Consider the following 23,475-nt stretch of genomic DNA (forward strand, 5'->3'; position numbering starts at 1 on the left):
GTGTGTGTGTGTGTGTGTGTGTGTGTGTGTGTGTGTGTGTGTGTGTGTGTGTGTGTGTGTGTGTGTGTGTGTGTGTGTGTGTGTGTGTGTGTCTGTGCGTGTGTGTGTCTGTGTGTGTGTGTGTCTGTGCGTGTGCGGACTCCTCTCATGTTTTGTCCACAGAAACCAACAGGAGAGATCAGAGTCAGAGATTCTCAGTGGTCAGTCTTCCCAGAGTCATCAAACAGACCTGGCCTCCATATTCAGAGTATGTGGTCCTGTTATGTACATTTGTTTTTGTTTACCCCAAGTAAAGTTGATCTGTCAATCAATCATTAATGTGTTAATGAGAAAACATTTATTCTCTTGCTTAACTTATTTACTTTATTTATTTCAGTTGCTTGAAGAGAAAATTATGACATTTGTGAAGAACGAGCTGAAGATGTTCAAGAGGATTCTTAGTCCAGAACTCCCAGAAGGCTTTGCGAGTCAGAAGCAGGAAGTGGTGGATGCTGAAGATGAGAAGCAGGAGAGCAGTGCCAGAGAGGGGGCTCTGAAGATCACACTGCACTTCCTGAGGAAAATGAACCAGAAGGAGCTTGCTGACACACTGGAGAAAAGTAAGATCTGTCTGAATCATGTTGAATTCTGTTTTATAACATTTAAAAACGGTATCTAAAGTACAGCTAAAGTAGCTGTGTAACTCAATGATATTGAAGCAGCCTTAACACAACACCTAGTGACCTCATCAAGTAGCAGTAGGGATGTGTTGTGGTGATTAATTTAGAGAGAGAGACAACATTAATAATACCACTTTGTTTACATACCCTACATTACTCATCTCAAATGTATATACTGTACTCGATACCATCTACTGCATCTTGCCTATGCCGTTCTGTACCATCACTCATTCATATATCTTTATGTACATATTCTTTATCCCTTTACACTTGTGTGTATAAGGTAGTAGTTTTGGAATTGTTAGGTTAGATATCTCGTTATTTATTACTGCATTGTCGGAACTAGAAGCACAAGCATTTCGCGACACTTACATTAACATCTGCTAACCATGTGTATGTGACAAATACAATTTGATTTGATTTGAATAATACCAATAACAATATAATCAGTCACACCAGTCTGTAATGCATTATGAAAATATTTACACATTTATAGAGACATTTAAGAGAATAAATTATTATAATTTTCAACTTTTTAACAGTCCTACAATACTATAGGCATTAAAACAGACGTAATATTAATATCCTCTGTGTTATTTCTTCATTCAGATGAACTTGCTGTGATTTGCCAACGTGACATCAAATCTAATCTAAAGAAGAAGTTTCAATGTGTATTTGAGGGGATCGCTAAACAAGGAAACCCAACACTTCTCAATAAGATCTACACAGAGCTCTACATCACAGAGGGTGGAACAGGAGAGGTCAATAATGAACATGAGCTGAGACAGATTGAGACAACAACCAGGAAACAAGCAAGACCAGAGACTGCAATCAAATGTGAAGACATCTTCAAACCCTTAACTGGACAAGACAAAATTATCAGAACTGTGCTGACAAAGGGAGTCGCTGGCATTGGAAAAACAGTCTCTGTGCAGAAGTTCATTCTGGACTGGGCTGAAGGAAAAGCAAATCAGGATGTCCAATTTGTATTTTCATTCCCATTCCGGGAGCTGAATTTGCTGAAAGGGGAAAAACACACTTTCATTGAACTTCTCAGTCACTTCTCAAAGGAAGCCAAACAATCAGGAATCTCCATCTACAACAAGTACAAAGTTCTGTTCATCTTTGATGGTCTGGATGAGTGCCGACTGCCCCTAGACTTCCAGAAGAACAAGATCTGTTGTGACGTCACAGAGTCAACCTCAGTGGATGTTCTGCTGACAAATCTCATCAAGGGAAATCTGCTTCCCTCTGCTCTCATCTGGATAACTACCCGACCTGCAGCAGCCAATAAGATCCCTTCAGGGTGTGTTGACCAGGTGACAGAGGTACGAGGGTTCAATGACCCACAGAAGGAGGAGTACTTCAGGAAGAGATTCAGTGATGAGGACATGGCCAGCAGAATCATCTCACACATAAAGACATCAAGGAGCCTCCACATCATGTGCCACATTCCAGTCTTCTGTTGGATTTCTGCAACAGTCCTTGAACACATGCTGAAACATAAGACAGAAGAGATGCCCAAGACTCTGACTGAGATGTACACACACCTTGTGGTGTTTCATACCAAACAGAAGAATGAAAAGTATCTTGGGAAAGAAGAGACAGGTCCACACTGGAATAAAGAGAGCATTCTGTCACTGGGAAAACTGGCTTTTCAACAGCTAGTGAAGGGCAATCTGATTTTCTATGAAGAAGACCTGAAAGAGGCTGGCGTTGATGTCAGTGAAGCCTCAGTGTACTCAGGATTGTGCACACAGCTCTTTAAAGAGGAATGTGGGCTGTACCAGGTTAAGGTATACTGCTTTGTTCATCTGAGCATTCAGGAGTTTCTGGCTGCTGTATATGTGTTCCTCTCATTCATCAACAACAATGAGAATCTAATGGCCGAACCGCAATCAACGTCCAGGAAGCTTTCTGCGCTGTTCAGAGACAAGCCTAAAGTTACTGTCTACAAGAATGCTGTGGATAAAGCCTTACAAAGTGAGACGGGAAACCTGGACCTGTTCCTCCGCTTCCTTCTGGGCCTCTCACTGGAGTCCAATCAGAAGCACTTACAAGGTCTACTGACAAAGACAAGAAGCAGCTCAAAGACCCATGATAAAACAGTCAAGTACATTAAGGAGAAGATCGGGGAGAATCCCTCTCCAGAGAGGAACATCAATCTGTTCCACTGTCTGAATGAACTGAATGACCATTCTCTAGTGGAGGAGATCCAAAGCTACCTGAGATCAGGAAGTCTCTCAGAAGAAGAACTCTCACCTGCACAGTGGTCAGCTCTGGTCTTTGTGTTGCTGACTTCAGAAAAGGAGTTGGATGTGTTTGACCTGAAGAAATACTCCAGATCAGAGGAAGGTCTTCTGAGGCTGCTGCCAGTGGTCAAAGCCTCCAGAGCTGTTCTGTGAGTAAATAAAATGACATATAAGAACTAATCATCAGGAAGAAATATTCAGTTTAGAGAAAAATGTGTATTATAATATGTATATAATATTATATTGAATAACATATTGAATAAATTCATTGATTTTCACATTAGTATAACATTATGACCGTACAATTCTAACAGACGGAAGATGAATCTATATGTTGTTTAGGAGAATAAACCAAATGCATCTGCCATTGTCCTTCTACACTACTGGTGTTAAATTAACGAAGTCATAATGATCTCTTTGTCAGGCTGTCAGGCTGTGGAGTCACAGAGAAAGGCTGTGCTTCTCTGGTCTTAGCTCTGAAGTCAAACCCCTCACACCTGAGAGAGCTGGATCTGAGAAACAATGACCTGAAGGATTCAGGAGTGAAGCTGCTCTCTGATGGACTGGGGAAACCCCACTGTAAACTGGAGACTCTGAGGTCAGTATTCCTGTAGTTGGTCAACAAGTGATAACTGTTCACCAGATCCACATGTGTTTACCAGACACACATAGTCCACACCATATGTGTTTGGACAGTGAAGCTTACAGTTTTACATTTGGTGCTATGCTCCAGCATTTTGGATTTGTGATAGAACGTTTCATATTAGGAGAATTTCACCTTTTAAAGGTATTTAAACATATATTTTACAGTTTAGAAATGAAATCACTTTCTGTACGTAGTTCTCCCATTTGAAGAAGTCTTAATTATTTGGACAAATTCACTTATATTGTATTAAAGTAGTCATAAGTGTAGTATTTTGTCCCAAATTCCATGCCTGCAGTGATTACATCAAGCTTGTGATTCTACTAACTTGTTGAATTCATTTGCAGTTTGTTTTGGTTTTGTTTTGGATTATATTTTTCCAATAGAAACTGAATGGTGAATATTGTCCTGTCATTTTGGAGTCACTTCACTTGTATTGTCAGTAAGAATAGAATATGTTTCTGAACACTTCTACATTCATGTGGATGCTACCATGATTATGAATAATCAGGAATGAATCGTGAATGATGATGAATGAGAAAGTTACAGAGGAACAAGGATCATACCCCCTCTGTTATTGGTAATGGTGAGAGGTTAGCATGTTTTGTTGTAGCCTCTGTTATTGGTAATGGTGAGAGGTTAGCATGTTTTGTTGTAGCCTCTGTTATTGGTAATGGTGAGAGGTTAGCATGTTTTGTTGTAGCCTCTGTTATTGGTAATGGTGAGAGGTTAGTATGTTTTGTTGTAGTCTCTGTTATTGGTAATGGTGAGAGGTTAGCATGTTTTGTTGTATCCTCTGTTATTGGTAATGGTGAGAGGTTAGTATGTTTTGTTGTATCCTCTGTTATTGGTAATGGTGAGAGGTTAGCATGTTTTGTTGTAGCCTCTGTTATTGGTAATGGTGAGAGGTTAGCATGTTTTGTTGTAGCCTCTGTTATTGGTAATGGTGAGAGGTTAGCATGTTTTGTTGTAGTCTATGTTATTGGTAATGGTTATAGGTTAGTATGTTTTGTTGTAGCCTCTGTTATTGGTAATGGTGAGAGGTTAGCATGTTTTGTTGTAGTCTCTGTTATTGGTAATGGTGAGAGGTTAGCATGTTTTGTTGTAGTCTCTGTTATTGGTAATGTTGAGAGGTTAGCATGTTTTGTTGTAGCCTCTGTTATTGGTAATGGTGAGAGGTTAGCATGTTTTGTTGTAGTCTCTGTTATTGGTAATGGTGAGAGGTTAGCATGTTTTGTTGTAGCCTCTGTTATTGGTAATGGTGAGAGGTTAGCATGTTTTGTTGTAATCTCTGTTATTGGTAATGGTGAGAGGTTAGCATGTTTTGTTGTAGCCTATGTTATTGGTAATGGTGAGAGGTTAGCATGTTTTGTTGTAGCCTCTGTTATTGGTAATGGTGAGAGGTTAGCATGTTTTGTTGTAGCCTCTGTTATTGGTAATGGTGAGAGGTTAGCATGTTTTGTTGTAGCCTCTGTTATTGGTAATGGTGAGAGGTTAGCATGTTTTGTTGTAGCCTCTGTTATTGGTAATGGTAAGAGGTTAGCATGTTTTGTTGTAGCCTCTGTTATTGGTAATGGTGAGATGTTAGCATGTTTTGTTGTAGTCTATGTTATTGGTAATGGTTATAGGTTAGTATGTTTTGTTGTAGCCTCTGTTATTGGTAATGGTGAGTGGTTAGCATGTTTTGTTGTAGTCTCTGTTATTGGTAATGGTGAGAGGTTAGCATGTTTTGTTGTAGTCTCTGTTATTGGTAATGTTGAGAGGTTAGCATGTTTTGTTGTAGCCTCTGTTATTGGTAATGGTGAGAGGTTAGCATGTTTTGTTGTAGTCTCTGTTATTGGTAATGGTGAGAGGTTAGCATGTTTTGTAGTAGCCTCTGTTATTTGGTAATGGTGAGAGGTTAGCATGTTTTGTTGTAGCCTCTGTAACTTTCTCACTCATTATTATTCATGATTCATTAATATTATTTCTTAATCATGGCATCATCAGGATTAATTTAGTATTGTTTGGAAGCATGTTATCTACTAACTTAAACAGAAAATAATTCCAGTCATCATCCACCATTCAGTTACTATTGGACAAAACAAACCCAAAACACAACCAAAACAAACTGCAAATGCAACCAACTAGTTTACAACCAAAAACTACACTTTCGACTACTTTAATACACTAAAAGTGAATTGGTCAGAATACTTATGACTTCTTCAAATAGGGGACTAGATACATAAAGTGCTTTCATTTCTAAATGGTGAAACAGATATGTATTAAAATACCCTCAAATAAAAGGTGACATTATATACTGTTACCTCATATGAAATATTTGATCTGAAATCCAAAATGTTGGAGTATAGATCCACATTTAAAATGTTAGCTTCACTGTCAAAATAGATATGGTATGGACTGTATACTCAATACAATCTAAATCTGATACCTCACTGTCTGTCTTTTGACTGATACTGCTTTTTAAACTGGTCTGGTCAGTCTACTCAAATATTTGTACTAAATCAAATCAAATCAAATTTATTTATATAGCCCTTCGTACATCAGCTGATATCTCAAAGTGCTGTACAGAAACCCAGCCTAAAACCCCAAACAGCAAGCAATGCAGGCTAGGAAAAACTCCCTAGAAAGGCCAAAACCTAGGAAGAAACCTAGAGAGTAACCAGGCTATGAGGGGTGGCCAGTCCTCTTCTGGCTGTGCCGGGTGGGGATTATAACAGAACATGGCCAAGATGTTCAAATGTTCATAAATGACCAGCATGGTCAAATAATAATAATCACAGGCAGATCAGTTCTGTTATACTCACTGACATTATTTTAACAGTTTTGGAAACTTTAGAGTGTTTACTATCCAAATCGACTAATTATATGCATATCCTATCTTCTGGGCCTGAGTAGAAGGCAGTTTAATTTGGGCATACTTTTCATCCAAAATTCCAAATGCTGCCCCCTACCCTAGGGAAGTTAAAGTGGCTAGTGATGCATTACATCAAGATGGCAGATGCAGTAGATGGTATAGCGTACAGTATATACATATGAGATGAGTAATGTAGGGTGTGTAAACATTATATAAAGTGGCTAGTGATAAATTGATACATCAAATTTTCCAGTATTAAAGTGGCTGGAGTTGAGTCAGTATGTTGGCAGCGGCCACTAAATGTTAGTGGTGGCTGTTCAACAGTCTGATGGCCTTGAGATAGAAGCTGCTTTTCAGTCTCTCGGTCCCCGCTTTGATGCACCTGTACTGACCTCGCCTTCTGGATGATAGCGGGGTGAACAGGCAGTGGCTCGGGTGGTTGTTGTCCTTGATGATCTTTCTGGCCTTCAGTTGAAACTGGAGCAGCAGCACGGCCAGGTGGACTGGGGACAGCAAGGAGTCTTCATGCCAGGTAGTCCTGAGGCATGGTCCTAGGGCTCAGGTCCTCCGAGAGAAAGAGAGAATTAGAGAGAGCATACTTAAATTCACGCAGGACACCGGACAAGACAGGAGAAGTACTCCAGATATAACAAACTGACCCTAGCCCCCCGACACATAAACTACTGCAGAATAAATACTGGAGGCTGAGACAGGAGGGTTCAGGAGACACTGTGGCCCCATCCGATGATACCCCCGGACAGGGCCAAACAGGAAGGATATAACCCCACCCACTTTGCCAAAGCACAGCCCCCACACCACTAGAGGGATATCTTCAACCACCAACTTACCATCCTGAGACAAGGCTGAGTATAGCCCACAAAGATCTCCGCCACGGCACAACCCAAGGGGGGGGCGCCAACCCAGACAGGAAGATCACATCAGTGACTCAACCCACTCAAGTGACGCACCCCTCCTAGGGACGGCATGAAAGAGCACCAGTAAGCCAGTGACTCAGCCCCTGTAATAGGGTTAGAGGCAGAGAATCCCAGTAGAAAGAGGGGAACCGGCCAGGCAGAGACAGCAAGGATGGTTCGTTGCTCCAGAGCCTTTCCGTTCACCTTCACACTCCTGGGCCAGACTACACTCAATCATATGACCTACTGAAGAGATGAGTCTTCAGTAAAGACTTAAAGGTTGAGACCGAGTCTGTGTCTCTCACATGGGTAGGCAGACCATTCCATAAAAATGGAGCTCTATAGGAGAAAGCCCTGCCTCCAGCTGTTTGCTTAGAAATTCTAGGGACAGTAAGGAGGCCTGCGTCTTGTGACCGTAGCGTACGTGTAGGTATGTACGGCAGGACCAAATCAGAGAGATAGGTAGGAGCAAGCCCATGTAATGCTTTGTAGGTTAGCAGTAAAACCTTGAAATCAGCCCTTGCCTTGACAGGAAGCCAGTGTAGAGAGGATAGCACTGGAGTAATATGATCAAATTTTTTGGTTCTAGTCGGGATTCTAGCAGCCGTATTTAACACTAACTGAAGTTTATTTAGTGCTTTATCCGGGTAGCCGGAAAGTAGAGCATTGCAGTAGTCCAACCTAGAAGCAACAAAAGCATGGATTAACTATTCTGCATCATTTTTGGACTATACATGTTTCTCTCTACAAGCAATACTTTGATAATTTGTCATTTCTACTAATGATACATTCATTTATGAATAGATATGGCAGGTTTCAGGACACTAATGTATCTAAACATTTTGAAAAAATATACTGCACTATTTTCACCACCAAAGAATATCAGTGTGATTTTAATATGATTTGACTCTTTGCAGGCTGTCAGGCTGTGGAGTCACAGAGGAAGGCTGTGCTTCTCTGGTCTCAGCTCTGAGGTCAAACCCCTCACACCTGAGAGAGCTGGATCTGAGTAACAATGACCTGAAGGATTCAGGAGTGAAGCTGCTCTCTGCTGAACTGGGGAATCCCCACTGTAAACTGGAGACTCTGAGGTCAGTATTCCTGTAGTTGGTCAACAAGTGATAACTGTTCACCAGATCCACATGTGTTTACCAGACACACATAGTCCACACCATATGTGTTTGGACAGTGAAGCTTACAGTTTTAAATGTGGTGTTATGCTCCAGCATTTTGGATTTGAGATAGAACGTTTCATATTAGGCGACAGTACAGAATGTCATCTTTTATTTGAGGTTAATGGTGAGAGGTTAGTATGTTTTGTTGTAGCCTCTGTTATTGGTAATGGTGAGAGGTTAGCATGTTTTGTTGTAGTCTCTGTTATTGGTAATGGTGAGAGGTTAGCATGTTTTGTTGTAGCCTCTGTTATTGGTAATGGTGAGAGGTTAGCATGTTTTGTTGTAGCCTCTGTTATTGGTAATGGTGAGAGGTTAGCATGTTTTGTTGTATCCTCTGTTATTGGTAATGGTGAGAGGTTAGCATGTTTTGTTGTATTCTCTGTTATTGGTAATGGTGAGAGGTTAGCATGTTTTGTTGTAGCCTCTGTTATTGGTAATGGTGAGAGGTTAGCATGTTTTGTTGTAGTCTCTGTTATTGGTAATGGTGAGAGTTTAGCATGTTTTGTTGTAGTCTCTGTTATTGGTAATGGTGAGAGGTTAGCATGTTTTGGTGTAGCCTCTGTTATTGGTAATGGTGAGAGGTTAGCATGTTTTGTTGTAGCCTCTGTTATTGGTAATGGTGAGAGGTTAGTATGATTTGTTGTAGCCTCTGTTATTGGTAATGGTGAGAGGTTAATATGTTTTGTTGTAGTCTCTGTTATTGGTAATGGTGAGGGGTTAGCATGTTTTGTTGTAGCCTCTGATATTGGTAATGGTGAGAGGTTAGCATGTTTTGTTGTAGCCTCTGTTATTGGTAATGGTGAGAGGTTAGCATGTTTTGTTGTAGCCTCTGTTATTGGTAATGGTGAGAGGTTAGCATGTTTTGTTGTAGCCTCTGTTATTGGTAATGGTGAGAGGTTAGCATGTTTTGTTGTAGCCTCTGTTATTGGTAATGGTGAGAGGTTAGCATGTTTTATTGTAGCCTCTGTTATTGGTAATGGTGAGAGGTTAGCATGTTTTGTTGTAGCCTCTGTTATTGGTAATGGTGAGAGGTTAGCATGTTTTGTTGTAGCCTCTGTAACTCTCTCACTCATTGTTACTCATGATTCATTCATGATCTTTCTCGATCACAGGCTTGATGTAGTCATTGTGTTCATATACATAAAGTGCTTTCATTTCTAAATGGTGAAACAGATTTGTATTAAAATACCCTCAAAATAAAAGGTGACATTATATACTGTCACCTCATATGAAACATTTGATCTGAAATCCAAAATGCTGGAGTATAGAGCCACATTTAAAATGTTAGCTTCACTGTCAAAATAGATATGGTGTGGACTGTATACTCAATACAATCTAAATCTGATACCTCACTGTCTGTCTTTTGACTGATACTGCTTTTTAAACTGGTCTGGTCAATCTACTCAAATATTTGTACTATACATGTTTAAATCCACAAGCAATACTTTAATATTTTGTCATTTCTAATAATGATACATTAATTTATGAATAGATATGGCAGGTTTCAGGACACTGATGTATCTGAAAATTTAGAATAAATATACTGCCACTATCTTCACCACCAAAGAATAGTGTGGTTTTAATATGATTTGACTCTTTGCAGGCTGTCAGGCTGTCTAGTCACAGAGGAAGGCTGTGCTTCTCTGGTCTCAGCTCTGAGGTCAAACCCCTCACACCTGAGAGAGCTGGACCTGAGCTACAATCACCCAGGAGACTCAGGAGTCAGACTGCTCTCTGCTGGACTGGAGGATCCACACTGCAGACTGGAGAATCTCAAGTATGTAGAGGGTTTATGTCAATGTTCATATCAGACATGTTTGACTTATCAGGCTCCTTAAGACAAACATTATTACCACCAATTGGACAAAGTGATATGTTACTGTGTGTGTGTGTGTGCGTGTGTGTGTGAGTCTAGTGTGTGTGTCCAGTGTGTGTGTGCAGTGTGTGTGTGTGTATGTGTGTGTCTTGTGTGTGTGTGTGTATGTGTCCAGAGTGTGTGTGTTTTTGTCCAGTGTGAAACACACACTGGACACACACACACACACACACACACACACACACACACACACACACACACACACACACACACACACACACACACACACACACACACACACACACACACACACACACACACACACACACACATACACACTGGACACACACACATACACACTGGACACACACATACACACTGGACACACACACACACACACATACACACTGGACACACACACACACACACACACACGCTGGACACAAACACTGAACACTCACACACACAGACAAACATTCTTACCAACACTTGACCGTGTGTGTCTAGTGTGTGTGTGTGTGTGTGTGTGTGTGTGTGTGTGTGTGTGTGTGTGTGTGTGTGTTCAGGTGTATCCCTCAATGACTGTCTGTTCTTCTGCTTACCGCTACAGTGTGGAACATGGTGGAGAGAACACAATGAAACCTGGGCTTAGAAAATGTGAGTGTTAACTGCTGTGAAGAATATGACTAAGAATAAGTCTTAATTCAAGTTAAGTCAAAGTCAAAGACCACCATCATTACTTACTTGGTCATATTAAATATCAGCTGTAGTTCTACAGAAGCAGAAATCAGGGACACCAACATTTACAAAGAGTTGCTTTGACAATGTGTGTGTGTGTGTGTTTGTGTGTGTGTGTGTGTGTGTGTGTGTGTGTGTGTGTGTGTGTGTAATTAATGGGAATAAGTGTGTTTTATATTACCATACAGTATAACATATGATCATTCAACAAGTCTCAAGTTACCTTAACTTCTCCTTTTGATACCTAGAAACATCTACATTAAATGAATTAGTGAAAAGTGAGTTAACATTCTAATGTGAATGATGATGATTTCTAATATTGTGTCTGATTTCATCCATCAGATGTCTGTGATCTCACGCTGGACCCAAACACAGTAAACAGACTCCTCTCTCTGTCTGAGGAGAACAGAAAGGTGACATGGAGGACAGAGAAGCAGCCGTATCCTAAACACCCAGAGAGATTTAGTAAGGACTGTAGACAGGTGCTGTGTAGACAGGGTCTGACTGGGCGCTGTTACTGGGAGGTAGAGTGGACTGGGTACAGGGTTGATATAGGAGTGACATATAAAGGAATCAACAGGAGAGGAAGGGGTGATGACTGTTGTCTTGGATGTAATGGCAAGTCCTGGAGTCTGTTCTGCTATAACAACAGTTGCATTGCCAGGCACAATAAGAATTCCACTATCATAGATGGCCCCTCCAACAGCTCCCACAGAGTAGGAGTGTATCTGGACTGGCCAGCCGGCACTCTGTCCTTCTACAGAGTCTCCTCTGACACACTGACCCACCTGATCACAATCACCTCCACATTCACTGAGCCCCTCTATCCAGGGTTTAGGGTTCATGATGACTCCTCAGTGTCCCTGTAAATAATAACCTGACACACACACACACACACACACACACACACACACACACACACACACACACACACACACACACACACACACACACACACACACACACACACACACACACACACACACACACACACACACACACACACACACACACACACACACACACACACACACACACACACACACATTAGACACACATTAGACACACACACTCAAACAGACACACACACACAAAGACACACACTGAACACACACACACACACTGGACACAGACACAGACACACACACACACACACTGGACACACACACACTCAAACGGACAAACACACTAGATGCACACACACAAACACTGGACACACACACACACACACACTTTAAACACACACTGGACACACACACACACACACTTTAAACATACACAGGACACACACACACACACAGTGTGATTTTATGATGTATTTTACTGTTTGTGTTTGTACCACAGCAGGTTGGTGGACCTTATTTTGGGAGGACAGGCTTGTAATGTCTGGAGGGGAATAAGTGGAATGGTATCAAACACGTGGTTTCCATGTGTTCCATTTCATTCACTCTGTTCCAGACATTATTATGAGCCGTCCTCCCCTCAGCAGCCTCCTCTGGTATGTACTGTCCTATATGTGAGAGAGCTCCAACAAGGAATTACAATGTATGTATTACTTTTAATACCTGCAAATGGCAAATAAACTACTTGAACTCCTTATGAATGTCTGCAGCCGACTAGGCTGTTGGCGTCTGACAAGAGGTGAAAATATTACAGGAATATTCTGCAAATGTTGATGAAGACGTCACTCAATCCACCCAAAACAACATGCAGTCTTTCCACAAGACTCCCTTGAAGTTATAGTGTGACGTTATGAATTGACGTTAAAGTAACATTCTCAGAACATACTGCACTTGTTTTATACTGTTTTAGATGGATCCTCTGTTTATCATCTTGTTTTATACTGTTTTAGATGGATCCTCTGTTTATCATCTTGTTTTATACTGTTTTAGATGGATCCTCTGTTTATCATCTTGTTTTATACTGTTTTAGATGGATCCTCTGTTTATCATCTTGTTTTATACTGTTTTAGATGGATCCTCTGTTTATCATCTTGTTTTATACTGTTTTAGATGGATCCTCTGTTTATCATCTTGTTTTATACTGTTTTAGATGGATCCTCTGTTTATCATCTTGTTTTATACTGTTTTAGATGGATCCTCTGTTTATCATCTTGTTTTATACTGTTTTAGATGTATCCTCTGTTTATCATCTTGTTTTATACTGTTTTAGATGGATCCTCTGTTTATCATCTTGTTTTATACTGTTTTAGATGGATCCTCTGTTTATCATCTTGTTTTATACTGTTTTAGATAGATCCTCTGTTTAAACATTTAAACTCCTACAATAACACCGTTAAAATACCAATGTGATCATTTGTTGTGTGTCTTTCATGTTGAATAACAAATTGTACAATTATATATGGACATACTCTCCATAGTTGTACAAGTATACAAGGATATATTGTACTTTCCATAATAAAACATACTTGAAACAAGAAAAGCATGTTAATTGTGAAAACAGTTTCATTATTGAATTTACATTGTCTCTGCCAGTCGCAGGTTGACGTTTGTCATGAATCTTGACCTGTAGGCAGAACTGGGCGATTTCCTCTAGATATGCCAGCTACAAAGTCAGAATTGGCTGTATCGTAAACATTTGAGGAAAATAATTTTGTTTCATGGTCTTAATTTCAAAAACAAAAATGTAAATGTAATGTCTATTTAACTAGACAAGTCAGGATTAGCAGTGTGGTTAGTGTTGAGGTTAGGATTAATATCGGATTTTATTACTTTGTTCCTGTGCCAGCTAGTGACCACTTTGCTGAACTGCCTCCAGGACAAGATTCATGACAATAAATGCCAACCAGTGTGGTTATAGTTGAGGTTAGGATTGGCAGGTTGTATAAAGAGAAGCTAGTGATGTGGGGGTTCTCTCATAACCCTCAGTCCCCAGGTGGGTAGATGGCAGGTTGAATAAAGAGAAGCTAGTGATGTGGGGGTTCTCTCATAACCCTCAGTCCCCAGGTGGGTAGATGGCAGGTTGTATAAAGAGAAGCTAGTGATGTGGGGGTTCTCTCATAACCCTCAGTCCCCAGGTGGGTAGATGGCAGGTTGTATAAAGAGAAGCTAGTGATGTGGGGGTTCCCTCATAACCCTCAGTCCCCAGTTGGGTAGATGGCAGGTTGTATAAAGAGAAGCTAGTGATGTGGGGGTTCTCTCATAACCCTCAGTCCCCAGGTGGGTAGATGGCAGGTTGTATAAAGAGAAGCTAGTGATGTGGGGGTTCTCTCATAACCCTCAGTCCCCAGGTGGGTAGATGGCAGGTTGAATAAAGAGAAGCTAGTGATGTGGGGGTTCTCTCATAACCCTCAGTCCCCAGGTGGGTAGATGGCAGGTTGAATAAAGAGAAGCTAGTGATGTGGGGGTTCTCTCATAACCCTCACTCCCCAGGTGGGTAGATGGCAGGTTGTATAAAGAGAAGCTAGTGATGAGGGGGTTCTCTCATAACCCTCAGTCCCCAGGTGGGTAGATGGCAGGTTGTATAAAGAGAAGCTAGTGATGTGGGGGTTCTCTCATAACCCTCAGTCCCCAGGTGGGTAGATGGCAGGTTGAATAAAGAGAAGCTAGTGATGTGGGGGTTCTCTCATAACCCTCAGTCCCCAGGTGGGTAGATGGCAGGTTGTATAAAGAGAAGCTAGTGATGTGGGGGTTCTCTCATAACCCTCAGTCCCCAGGTGGGTAGATGGCAGGTTGTATAAAGAGAAGCTAGTGATGTGGGGGTTCTCTCATAACCCTCAGTCCCCAGGTGGGTAGATGGCAGGTTGTATAAAGAGAAGCTAGTGATGTGGGGGTTCTCTCATAACCCTCAGTCCCCAGGTGGGTAGATGGCAGGTTGTATAAAGAGAAGCTAGTGATGTGGGGGTTCTCTCATAACCCTCAGTCCCCAGGTGGGTAGATGGCAGGTTGTATAAAGAGAAGCTAGTGATGTGGGGGTTCTCTCATAACCCTCAGTCCCCAGGTGGGTAGATGGCAGGTTGAATAAAGAGAAGCTAGTGATGTGGGGGTTCTCTCATAACCCTCAGTCCCCAGGTGGGTAGATGGCAGGTTGAATAAAGAGAAGCTAGTGATGTGGGGGTTCTCTCATAACCCTCAGTCCCCAGGTGGGTAGATGGCAGGTTGAATAAAGAGAAGCTAGTGATGTGGGGGTTCTCTCATAACCCTCAGTCCCCAGGTGGGTAGATGGCAGGTTGTATAAAGAGAAGCTAGTGATGTGGGGGTTCTCTCATAACCCTCAGTCCCCAGGTGGGTAGATGGCAGGTTGTATAAAGAGAAGCTAGTGATGTGGGGGTTCTCTCATAACCCTCAGTCCCCAGGTGGGTAGATGGCAGGTTGTATAAAGAGAAGCTAGTGATGTGGGGGTTCTCTCATAACCCTCAGTCCCCAGGTGGGTAGATGGCAGGTTGTATAAAGAGAAGCTAGTGATGTGGGGGTTCTCTCATAACCCTCAGTCCCCAGGTGGGTAGATGGCAGGTTGTATAAAGAGAAGCTAGTGATGTGGGGGTTCTCTCATAACCCTCAGTCCCCAGGTGGGTAGATGGCAGGTTGTATAAAGAGAAGCTAGTGATGTGGGGGTTCTCTCATAACCCTCAGTCCCCAGGTGGGTAGATGGCAGGTTGAATAAAGAGAAAACAATTGGCTACATAAAAAAATGCATAAATGTATAATTATTGTGCAATTTACACAAAACATTAAGGACTCCTTTCTGTCCATGACAGACTGACCAGGTGAATCCTGGTGAAAGCAATGATACCTTATTGATGTCAGTGTAGATGAAGGGGACGGGACAGGTTAAAGAAGGATTTTTAATCCTTGATACAATTGTGACATGGATTGTGTATGTGTGTCATTCAGAGGGTGAATGAGCAAGACAACAGATTTAAGTGCCTTTGAATGAGGTATGGTAGTAGGTACCAGGTGCACTAGTTTGTGTCAAGAACTACAACGCTGCTGGGTTTTTCACACTGATGTTCCACCACCCAAATGTCATCCAGCCAACTTGACAACTGTGGGAAGCATTTGAGTCAACATGGGCCTGCATCCCTGTGGAACGCTTTCAACACCTTGTAGAATCCATGAGGCTGTTCTGAGGACAAAATGGCGGGAGGGTTGTAACTCAATATTAGGAAGGCGTCCTTAACATTTTGTCCACTCAGTGTATAACCTGTAGACTACACTGCTCAGTTAGAGTAATATCTAGTCCACTCAGTGTATAACCTATAGACTACACTGCTCAGTTAGAGTAATATCTAGTCCACTCAGTGTATAACCTATAGACTACACTGCTCAGTGTAATATCTAGTCCACTCAGTGTATAACCTATAGGCTACACTGCTCAGTTAGAGTAATATCTAGTCCACTCAGTGTATAACCTATAGACTACACTGCTCAGTGTAATATCTAGTCCACTCAGTGTATAACCTATAGACGACACTGCTCAGTTAGAGTAATATCTAGTCCACTCAGTGTATAACCTGTAGACTACACTGCTCAGTTAGAGTAATATCTAGTCCACTCAGTGTATAACCTGTAGGCTACACTGCTCAGTTATAGTAATATCCAGTCCACTCAGTGTATAACCTATAGGCTACACTGCTCAGTTAGAGTAATATCTAGTCCACTCAGTGTATAACCTGTAGACTACACTGCTCAGTTAGAGTAATATCTAGTCCACTCAGTGTATAACCTATAGACTACATTGCTCAGTTAGAGTAATATCCAGTACACTCAGTGTATAACCTATAGACTACACTGCTCAGTTAGAGTAATATCTAGTCCACTCAGTGTATAACCTGTAGGCTACACTGCTCAGTTAGAGTAATATCTAGTCCACTCAGTGTATAACCTGTAGGCTACACTGCTCAGTTAGAGTAATATCTAGTCCACTCAGTGTATAACCTGTAGGCTACACTGCTCAGTTAGAGTAATATCTAGTCCACTCAGTGTATAACCTGTAGGCTACACTGCTCAGTTAGAGTAATATCTAGTCCACTCAGTGTATAACCTATAGACTACACTGCTCAGTGTAATATCTAGTCCACTCAGTGTATAACCTATAGGCTACACTGCTCAGTTAGAGTAATATCTAGTCCACTCAGTGTATAACCTATAGACTACACTGCTCAGTGTAATATCTAGTCCACTCAGTGTATAACCTATAGACGACACTGCTCAGTTAGAGTAATATCTAGTCCACTCAGTGTATAACCTGTAGGCTACACTGCTCAGTTAGAGTAATATCTAGTCCACTCAGTGTATAACCTGTAGGCTACACTGCTCAGTTATAGTAATATCCAGTCCACTCAGTGTATAACCTATAGGCTACACTGCTCAGTTAGAGTAATATCTAGTCCACTCAGTGTATAACCTGTAGACTACACTGCTCAGTTAGAGTAATATCTAGTCCACTCAGTGTATAACCTATAGACTACATTGCTCAGTTAGAGTAATATCCAGTACACTCAGTGTATAACCTATAGACTACACTGCTCAGTTAGAGTAATATCTAGTCCACTCAGTGTATAACCTGTAGGCTACACTGCTCAGTTAGAGTAATATCTAGTCCACTCAGTGTATAACCTGTAGACTACACTGCTCAGTTAGAGTAATATCTAGTCCACTCAGTGTATAACCTATAGGCTACACTGTTCAGTTAGAGTAATATCTAGTCCACTCAGTGTATAACCTGTAGACTACACTGCTCAGTTAGAGTAATATCTAGTCCACTCAGTGTATAACCTATAGGCTACACTGTTCAGTTAGAGTAATATCTAGTCCACTCAGTGTATAACCTGTAGGCTACACTGCTCAGTTAGAGTAATATCTAGTCCACTCATTGTATAACCTGTAGACTACACTGCTCAGTTAGAGTAATATCTAGTCCACTCAGTCTATAACCTGTAGGCTACACTGCTCAGTTAGAGTAATATCTAGTCCACTCAGTGTATAACCTGTAGACTACACTGCTCAGTTAGAGTAATATCTAGTCCACTCAGTGTATAACCTGTAGGCTACACTGTGCAGCTAATGGCCGTCTGTTAAGGTGCATCTTTATCAGCATCATAAAAGCTGATAGTATTTCAACCACATCAAATATACATCCAAGTCAAACTGAAATATCATCAGAAACATGTTGGGTCTTTTACAATGAAGATTGTTCTCTAGATTATTACCAGTTTATATTCATAACTACACCTCATTACCAGTTTATATTCATAACTACACCTCATTACCAGTTTATATTCATAACTACACCTCATTACCAGTTTATATTCATAACTACACCTCATTACCAGTTTATATTCATAACTACACCTCATTACCAGTTTATATTCATAACTACACCTCATTACCAGTTTATATTCATAACTACACCTCATTACCAGTTTATATTCATAACTAAAACTTCACCTACATTTTAATATTCTGTCATAAACTCATTCAAATAATAACTAAAATAAAAAAATGTTTTCCATTTCAAAAGGCTAAATAAAAACTGACTATAATAAGTGTCTATTAAGTGCCAAATAAAGTAACGGTTGACCATAACAGGGATTCATATTAAATCATGTATAAATCCCTTGTGACAGCGGGAATGGAAGCTTGTTGTGTGAAACACGAAGTGACAATTGAATTCAGGCTTCACCAAAAAATGTAGTTGCTAAAACATTTCTAGTCTTTTATCTCTGGGTAACAGAGTTGACATGTTATGCTGGAAACACTCAGTTTTCCACCACAAAACAAAAACATGCAAAAACAGAGCAGAACCAGCCAGCGAGCTCAACTAGGACCTGCATGTTGGAGCTAGGACCTGCATTTTGGAGCTAGGACCTGCATTTTGGAGCTAGGACCTGCATTTTGGAGCTAGGACCTGCATTTTGGAGCTAGGACCTGCATTTTGGAGCTAGGACCTGCATTTTGGAGCTAGGACCAGCATTTTGGAGCTAGGACCTGCATTTTGGAGCTAGGACCAGCATTTTGGAGCTAGGACCTGCATTTTGGAGCTAGGACCTGCATTTTGGAGCTAGGACCTGCATTTTGGAGCTAGGACCTGCATTTTGGAGCTAGGACCTGCATTTTGGAGCTAGGACCAGCCTTTATACCCAATTTGCCACCAATCACCCCATTAAAATGTGGAAAAATCTTACCAATCACACCATTCATATGGGGAATGTGGTATCCCACACGCCACATGTGTGGTACACTTTTGAATAGTGATTCAGAACCACACATGTTGTTTCGATGCTGATTTTCATAATTTCATAGTCTCTGAGTTGGCTAATATAGCTAGTACATTACATTTAAGTCACTTAGCAGACGCTCTTATCCAGAGCGACTTACAAATTGGTGCATTCACCTTATGACATCCAGTGGAACAGCCACTTTACAACAGTGCATCTAAATCTTTTAAGGGGGGGGGGGGTCAGAAGGATTACTTTATCCTATCCTAGGTATTCCTTAAAGAGGTGGGGTTTCAGGTGTCTCCGGAAGGTGGTGATTGACTCCGCTGTCCTGGCGTCGTGAGGGAGTTTGTTCCACCATTGGGGGGCCAGAGCAGCGAACAGTTTTGACTGGGCTGAGCGGGAACTGTACTTCCTCAGTGGTAGGGAGGCGAGCAGGCCAGAGGTGGATGAACGCAGTGCCCTTGTTTGGGTGTAGGGCCTGATCAGAGCCTGGAGGTACTGAGGTGCCGTTCCCCTCACAACTCCGTAGGCAAGCACCATGGTCTTGTAGCGGATGCGAGCTTCAACTGGAAGCCAGTGGAGAGAGCGGAGGAGCGGGGTGACGTGAGAGAACTTGGGAAGGTTGAACACCAGACGGGCTGCGGCGTTCTGGATGAGTTGTAGGGGTTTAATGGCACAGGCAGGGAGCCCAGCCAACAGCGAGTTGCAGTAATCCAGACGGGAGATGATAAGTGCCTGGATTAGGACCTGCAATAGTCCTATATAGTGCAATAGTCCTGCTTTCTCCAGCCCTTCCCTGAAAGCCCAGGCAGGGGCAGCACAGGGTGACTCCCCAGGCAGCCTACAGGACTCCCTGCATCCTGCCTCTCCTCACTGCATGCGGTCTGGCTGAACATGCTGCTGGGGGGTGTACTGTAGGAAGGTGGAGGCTGGGCCTTCCCCTGTGGGGAGAGTCTGGTGAACAGAGGCAGGGGCCTGGGAGGGGACGGCGGCAGGGCTGGGGGTGTAGCCGTAGCCCAGGAACCCTGGGGAGGCAGCGTAGGGGTACTGCTCAAAGGCTGCCTGGGCGTACTGGGCATAGGCAGCACTGTAGTCCAGGTAGGGGGCGGAGGAGGACAACTGAGAGGGGAGAACCAGGCTGGGCTGGATGAAGGCTTGGGGATACACATACTGCTGGGCCAACCCATACTGCCTCTGGATGAGCGCTGGGTGAATAGGTTGCACTCCGATGGATATGCCCCTGGTCGGCTCACCTATCTGCATATTGCGGGGCTTGGCACCAATGTAAGCCAGGTTCACATTGGACTTGCGCCCGTCGATGATGGGGTTGGGGTCTTTACAGGTAGTAGTAGTATCACCTAAAGAATGTTAGTCACAGTAGCTAGCTAATATAGCTAGCATCACCTAAAGAATGTTAGTTACAGTAGCTAGTTAATATACCTAAAGAATGTTAGTTAGAGTAGCTAGCTAATATAGCTAGTACCACCTAAAGAATGTTAGTTACAGTAGCTAGTTAATATACCTAAAGAATGTTAGTTAGAGTAGCTAGCTAATATAGCTAGTACCACCTAAAGAATGTTAGTTACAGTAGCTAGTTAATATACCTAAAGAATGTTAGTTAGAGTAGCTAGCTAATATAGCTAGTACCACCTAAAGAATGTTAGTTACAGTAGCTAGTTAATATACCTAAAGAATGTTAGTTAGAGTAGCTAGCTAATATAGCTAGTACCACCTAAAGAATGTTAGTTACAGTAGCTAGTTAATATACCTAAAGAATGTTAGTTAGAGTAGCTAGCTAATATAGCGAGTACCACCTAAACAATGTAAGTTACAGTAGCTAGCTAATATAGCTAGCACCACCTAAATAATGTTAGTTACAGTAACTAGCTAATATAGCGAGTACCACCTAAAGAATGTTATTTACAGTAGCTAGCTAATATAGCTATTACCACCTGAATAATGTTAGTGACAGTAGCTAGCTAATATAGCTAGCACCACCTAAAGAATGTTAGTGACAGTAGCTAGCTAATATAGCTAGTATCACCTAAAGAATGTTAGTTACAGTAGCTAGCTAATATAGCTAGTATCACCTAAAGAATGTTAGTTACAGTAGCTAGCTAATATAGCTAGTATCACCTAAAGAATGTTAGTTACAGTAGCTAGCTAATATAGCTAGTATCACCTAAAGAATGTTAGTTACAGTAGCTAGCTAATATAGCTAGTATCACCTAAAGAATGTTAGTTACAGTAGCTAGCTAGAAAACGATTAGCTAGCTATCCTCATCATGTTGTAGCTACATATGTCTTTGTTACCATTCTAGTCTGTTCCCACTCGATGATGACTTCTCCCATCACTCAAGGTATGTTCAACAATTCCCTTCAATGTTTGTCTCAATATAATAAGTAAAACACTTCAACAGGTGAAATATTTAGTCAACACAGAAGTTATGCAATGTTATGTTTGAATGTTTTTAGTTGAGTTACATCTAACGACAATGCTTTCCTTTCAAATGACAGAACTGGATTGGTAACTATGGGCGTTCACTTATTACCTCCTGCAACACCCGTCTGGGAACATCAAACAGTGGGGGGAAAGGAACCATATTTCGGTAATCCAACCAGTTGAAAATATGCGTTGATACTTAATGAATATGATGTTAGTTCGGTTGTCATCTGAGACATTCTTATTAATGATAGGATGACATAAACTGTATCCTGCAAAGTCTACACATTATAGTTATCAGATTCACATGGAATTGTTGTGCGCAAACGTCCCACCGGCCAATAGCCAGGGAAAATACAGCATGCCATATTCAAATAACATGATATAAAAATCAAACTTTCATTAAATCACACATGTAAGATACCAAATTAAAGCTTCACTCGTTGTGAATCCAGCCAACATGTCAGATTTCAAAAAGGCTTTTCGGCGAAAGCATAAGATGCTATTATCTGATGATAGCACAACAGTAAACAAAGAGAGTAGCATAATTCAACACTGCAAGCACGACACAAAACGCAGAAATAAAATATAAATCATGCCTTACCTTTGACGAAATTCTTTTGTTGGCACTCCAATATGTCCCATAAACATCACAAATGGTCCTTTTGTTCGATTAATTACGTCGATATATATCCAAAATGTTAATTTATTTTGACCGTTTCATCCAGAAAAACACAGCTTCCAACTTTCGCCAAGTCACTACAAAATATATCAAAAGTTACATGTAAACTTTACCAAAACATTTCAAACTGCTTTTGTAATACAACGTTAGGTATTTTTAAACGTTAATAATCGATCAATTTGAAGACGGGATGATCTGTGTTCAATACAAAAAGAAAACAAACTGACGCAACTTTTTTGGTAACGTGACTCTCTCAAAAAATGTACTTCATGTGACCCTCATTTACGATAGCCTTACTTCTTCACTACACAAAGGAATAACCTCAACCAATTTCAAAGGACTGGTGACATCCAGTGGAAGCGGTAGGAACTGCAAGCAAGTCCATTAGAAATCTGGTGTCTCTAAGAAACCTCATTGAAAAGACAGTGACATCAAAAAAATACAAATTCTGAATGGTTTGTCCTCAGGGTTTTGCCTGCCACATAAGTTCTGTTATTCTCACAGACATGATTAAATGACATAATTGGATAAGTCTCCACCCCCATGAGTTAGGTCTCCAGCCTCTGAGTTAAGTCTCCACCCTCTGAGTTAAGTCTCCACCCCCTGAGTGAAGTCTCCACCCCCATGAGTTAATTCTTGGTGGAAGCAATTTGTAATAAGATTCTACCAACTTTGCTCTTCGGGAAATATATACAGTCGTGGCCAAAAGTTTGAGAATGACACAAATATTAATTTCCACAAAGTTTTCTGCTTCAGTGTCTTTAGATATTTTTGGCAGATGTTACTATGGAATACTGAAGTATAATTACAAGCATTTCATAAGTGTCAAAGGCTTTTTTTGACAATTACATGAAGTTGATGCATAGAGTCAGTAATAGCAGTGTTGACCCTTCTTTTTCAAGACCTCTGCAATCCGCCCTGGCATGCTATCAATTAACTTCTGGGCCACATCCTGACTGATGGTAACCCATTCTTGCATAATCAATGCTTGGAGTTTGTCAGAATTTTGGGGTTTTTGTTTGTCCACCTCTGGAGGATTGACCACAAGTTTTCAATGGGATTAAGGTCTGGGGAGTTTCCTAGCTATGGACCCAGAATATCGATGTTTGTTCCC

At 41.3% G+C, this 23,475-nt stretch overlaps 4 protein-coding genes and 1 pseudogene across 4 annotated transcripts in view; 4 read left to right on the forward strand and 1 right to left on the reverse strand.

Annotated features, from left to right (window-relative positions):
• LOC139583688 (NLR family CARD domain-containing protein 3-like) overlaps nt 1-23,475 on the forward strand; it is a 672,088-nt gene that overhangs the window by 572,635 nt on the left and 75,978 nt on the right. The window lies entirely within an intron of this gene.
• LOC139581409 (NACHT, LRR and PYD domains-containing protein 12-like) overlaps nt 1-23,475 on the forward strand; it is a 234,075-nt gene that overhangs the window by 4,772 nt on the left and 205,828 nt on the right. The window lies entirely within an intron of this gene.
• Nucleotides 395-13,499, forward strand: LOC139539889 (NLR family CARD domain-containing protein 3-like). The gene is made up of 8 exons (XM_071343275.1): nt 395-599; nt 1,218-3,060; nt 3,336-3,509; nt 8,243-8,416; nt 10,104-10,277; nt 10,927-10,973; nt 11,397-11,962; nt 12,104-13,499. Exons 1-7 carry the CDS (start codon nt 395-397, stop codon nt 11,921-11,923), a joined length of 3,144 nt encoding a protein of 1,047 aa, XP_071199376.1. The 3' UTR covers nt 11,924-11,962; nt 12,104-13,499.
• Nucleotides 12,283-23,475, forward strand: part of LOC139554938 (nuclear transcription factor Y subunit gamma-like) — a 94,477-nt gene continuing 83,284 nt past the window's right edge. Inside the window, exon 1 of the mRNA XM_071368668.1 lies at nt 12,283-12,401. The gene's annotated coding sequence lies outside the window, so the exon portion shown is untranslated. The remainder of the gene's footprint in view (nt 12,402-23,475) is intronic.
• Nucleotides 19,990-20,573, reverse strand: LOC139567704 (RNA-binding protein 38 pseudogene; annotated as a pseudogene).

Source organism: Salvelinus alpinus, chromosome 1 (genome assembly GCF_045679555.1).
Source record: "Salvelinus alpinus chromosome 1, SLU_Salpinus.1, whole genome shotgun sequence".
Taxonomy (NCBI): domain Eukaryota; kingdom Metazoa; phylum Chordata; class Actinopteri; order Salmoniformes; family Salmonidae; genus Salvelinus; species Salvelinus alpinus.

Coding starts and splice junctions, on each gene's coding strand:
- LOC139539889 (XM_071343275.1), top strand. CDS start 395: ATGACATTTGTGAAGAACGAGCTGAAGATGTTCAAGAGGATTCTTAGT. Junction 3,510..8,242: donor TGTAAACTGGAGACTCTGAG/GTCAGTATTCCT, acceptor GACTCTTTGCAG/GCTGTCAGGCTGTGGAGTCA. Junction 10,278..10,926: donor TGCAGACTGGAGAATCTCAA/GTATGTAGAGGG, acceptor TTACCGCTACAG/TGTGGAACATGGTGGAGAGA.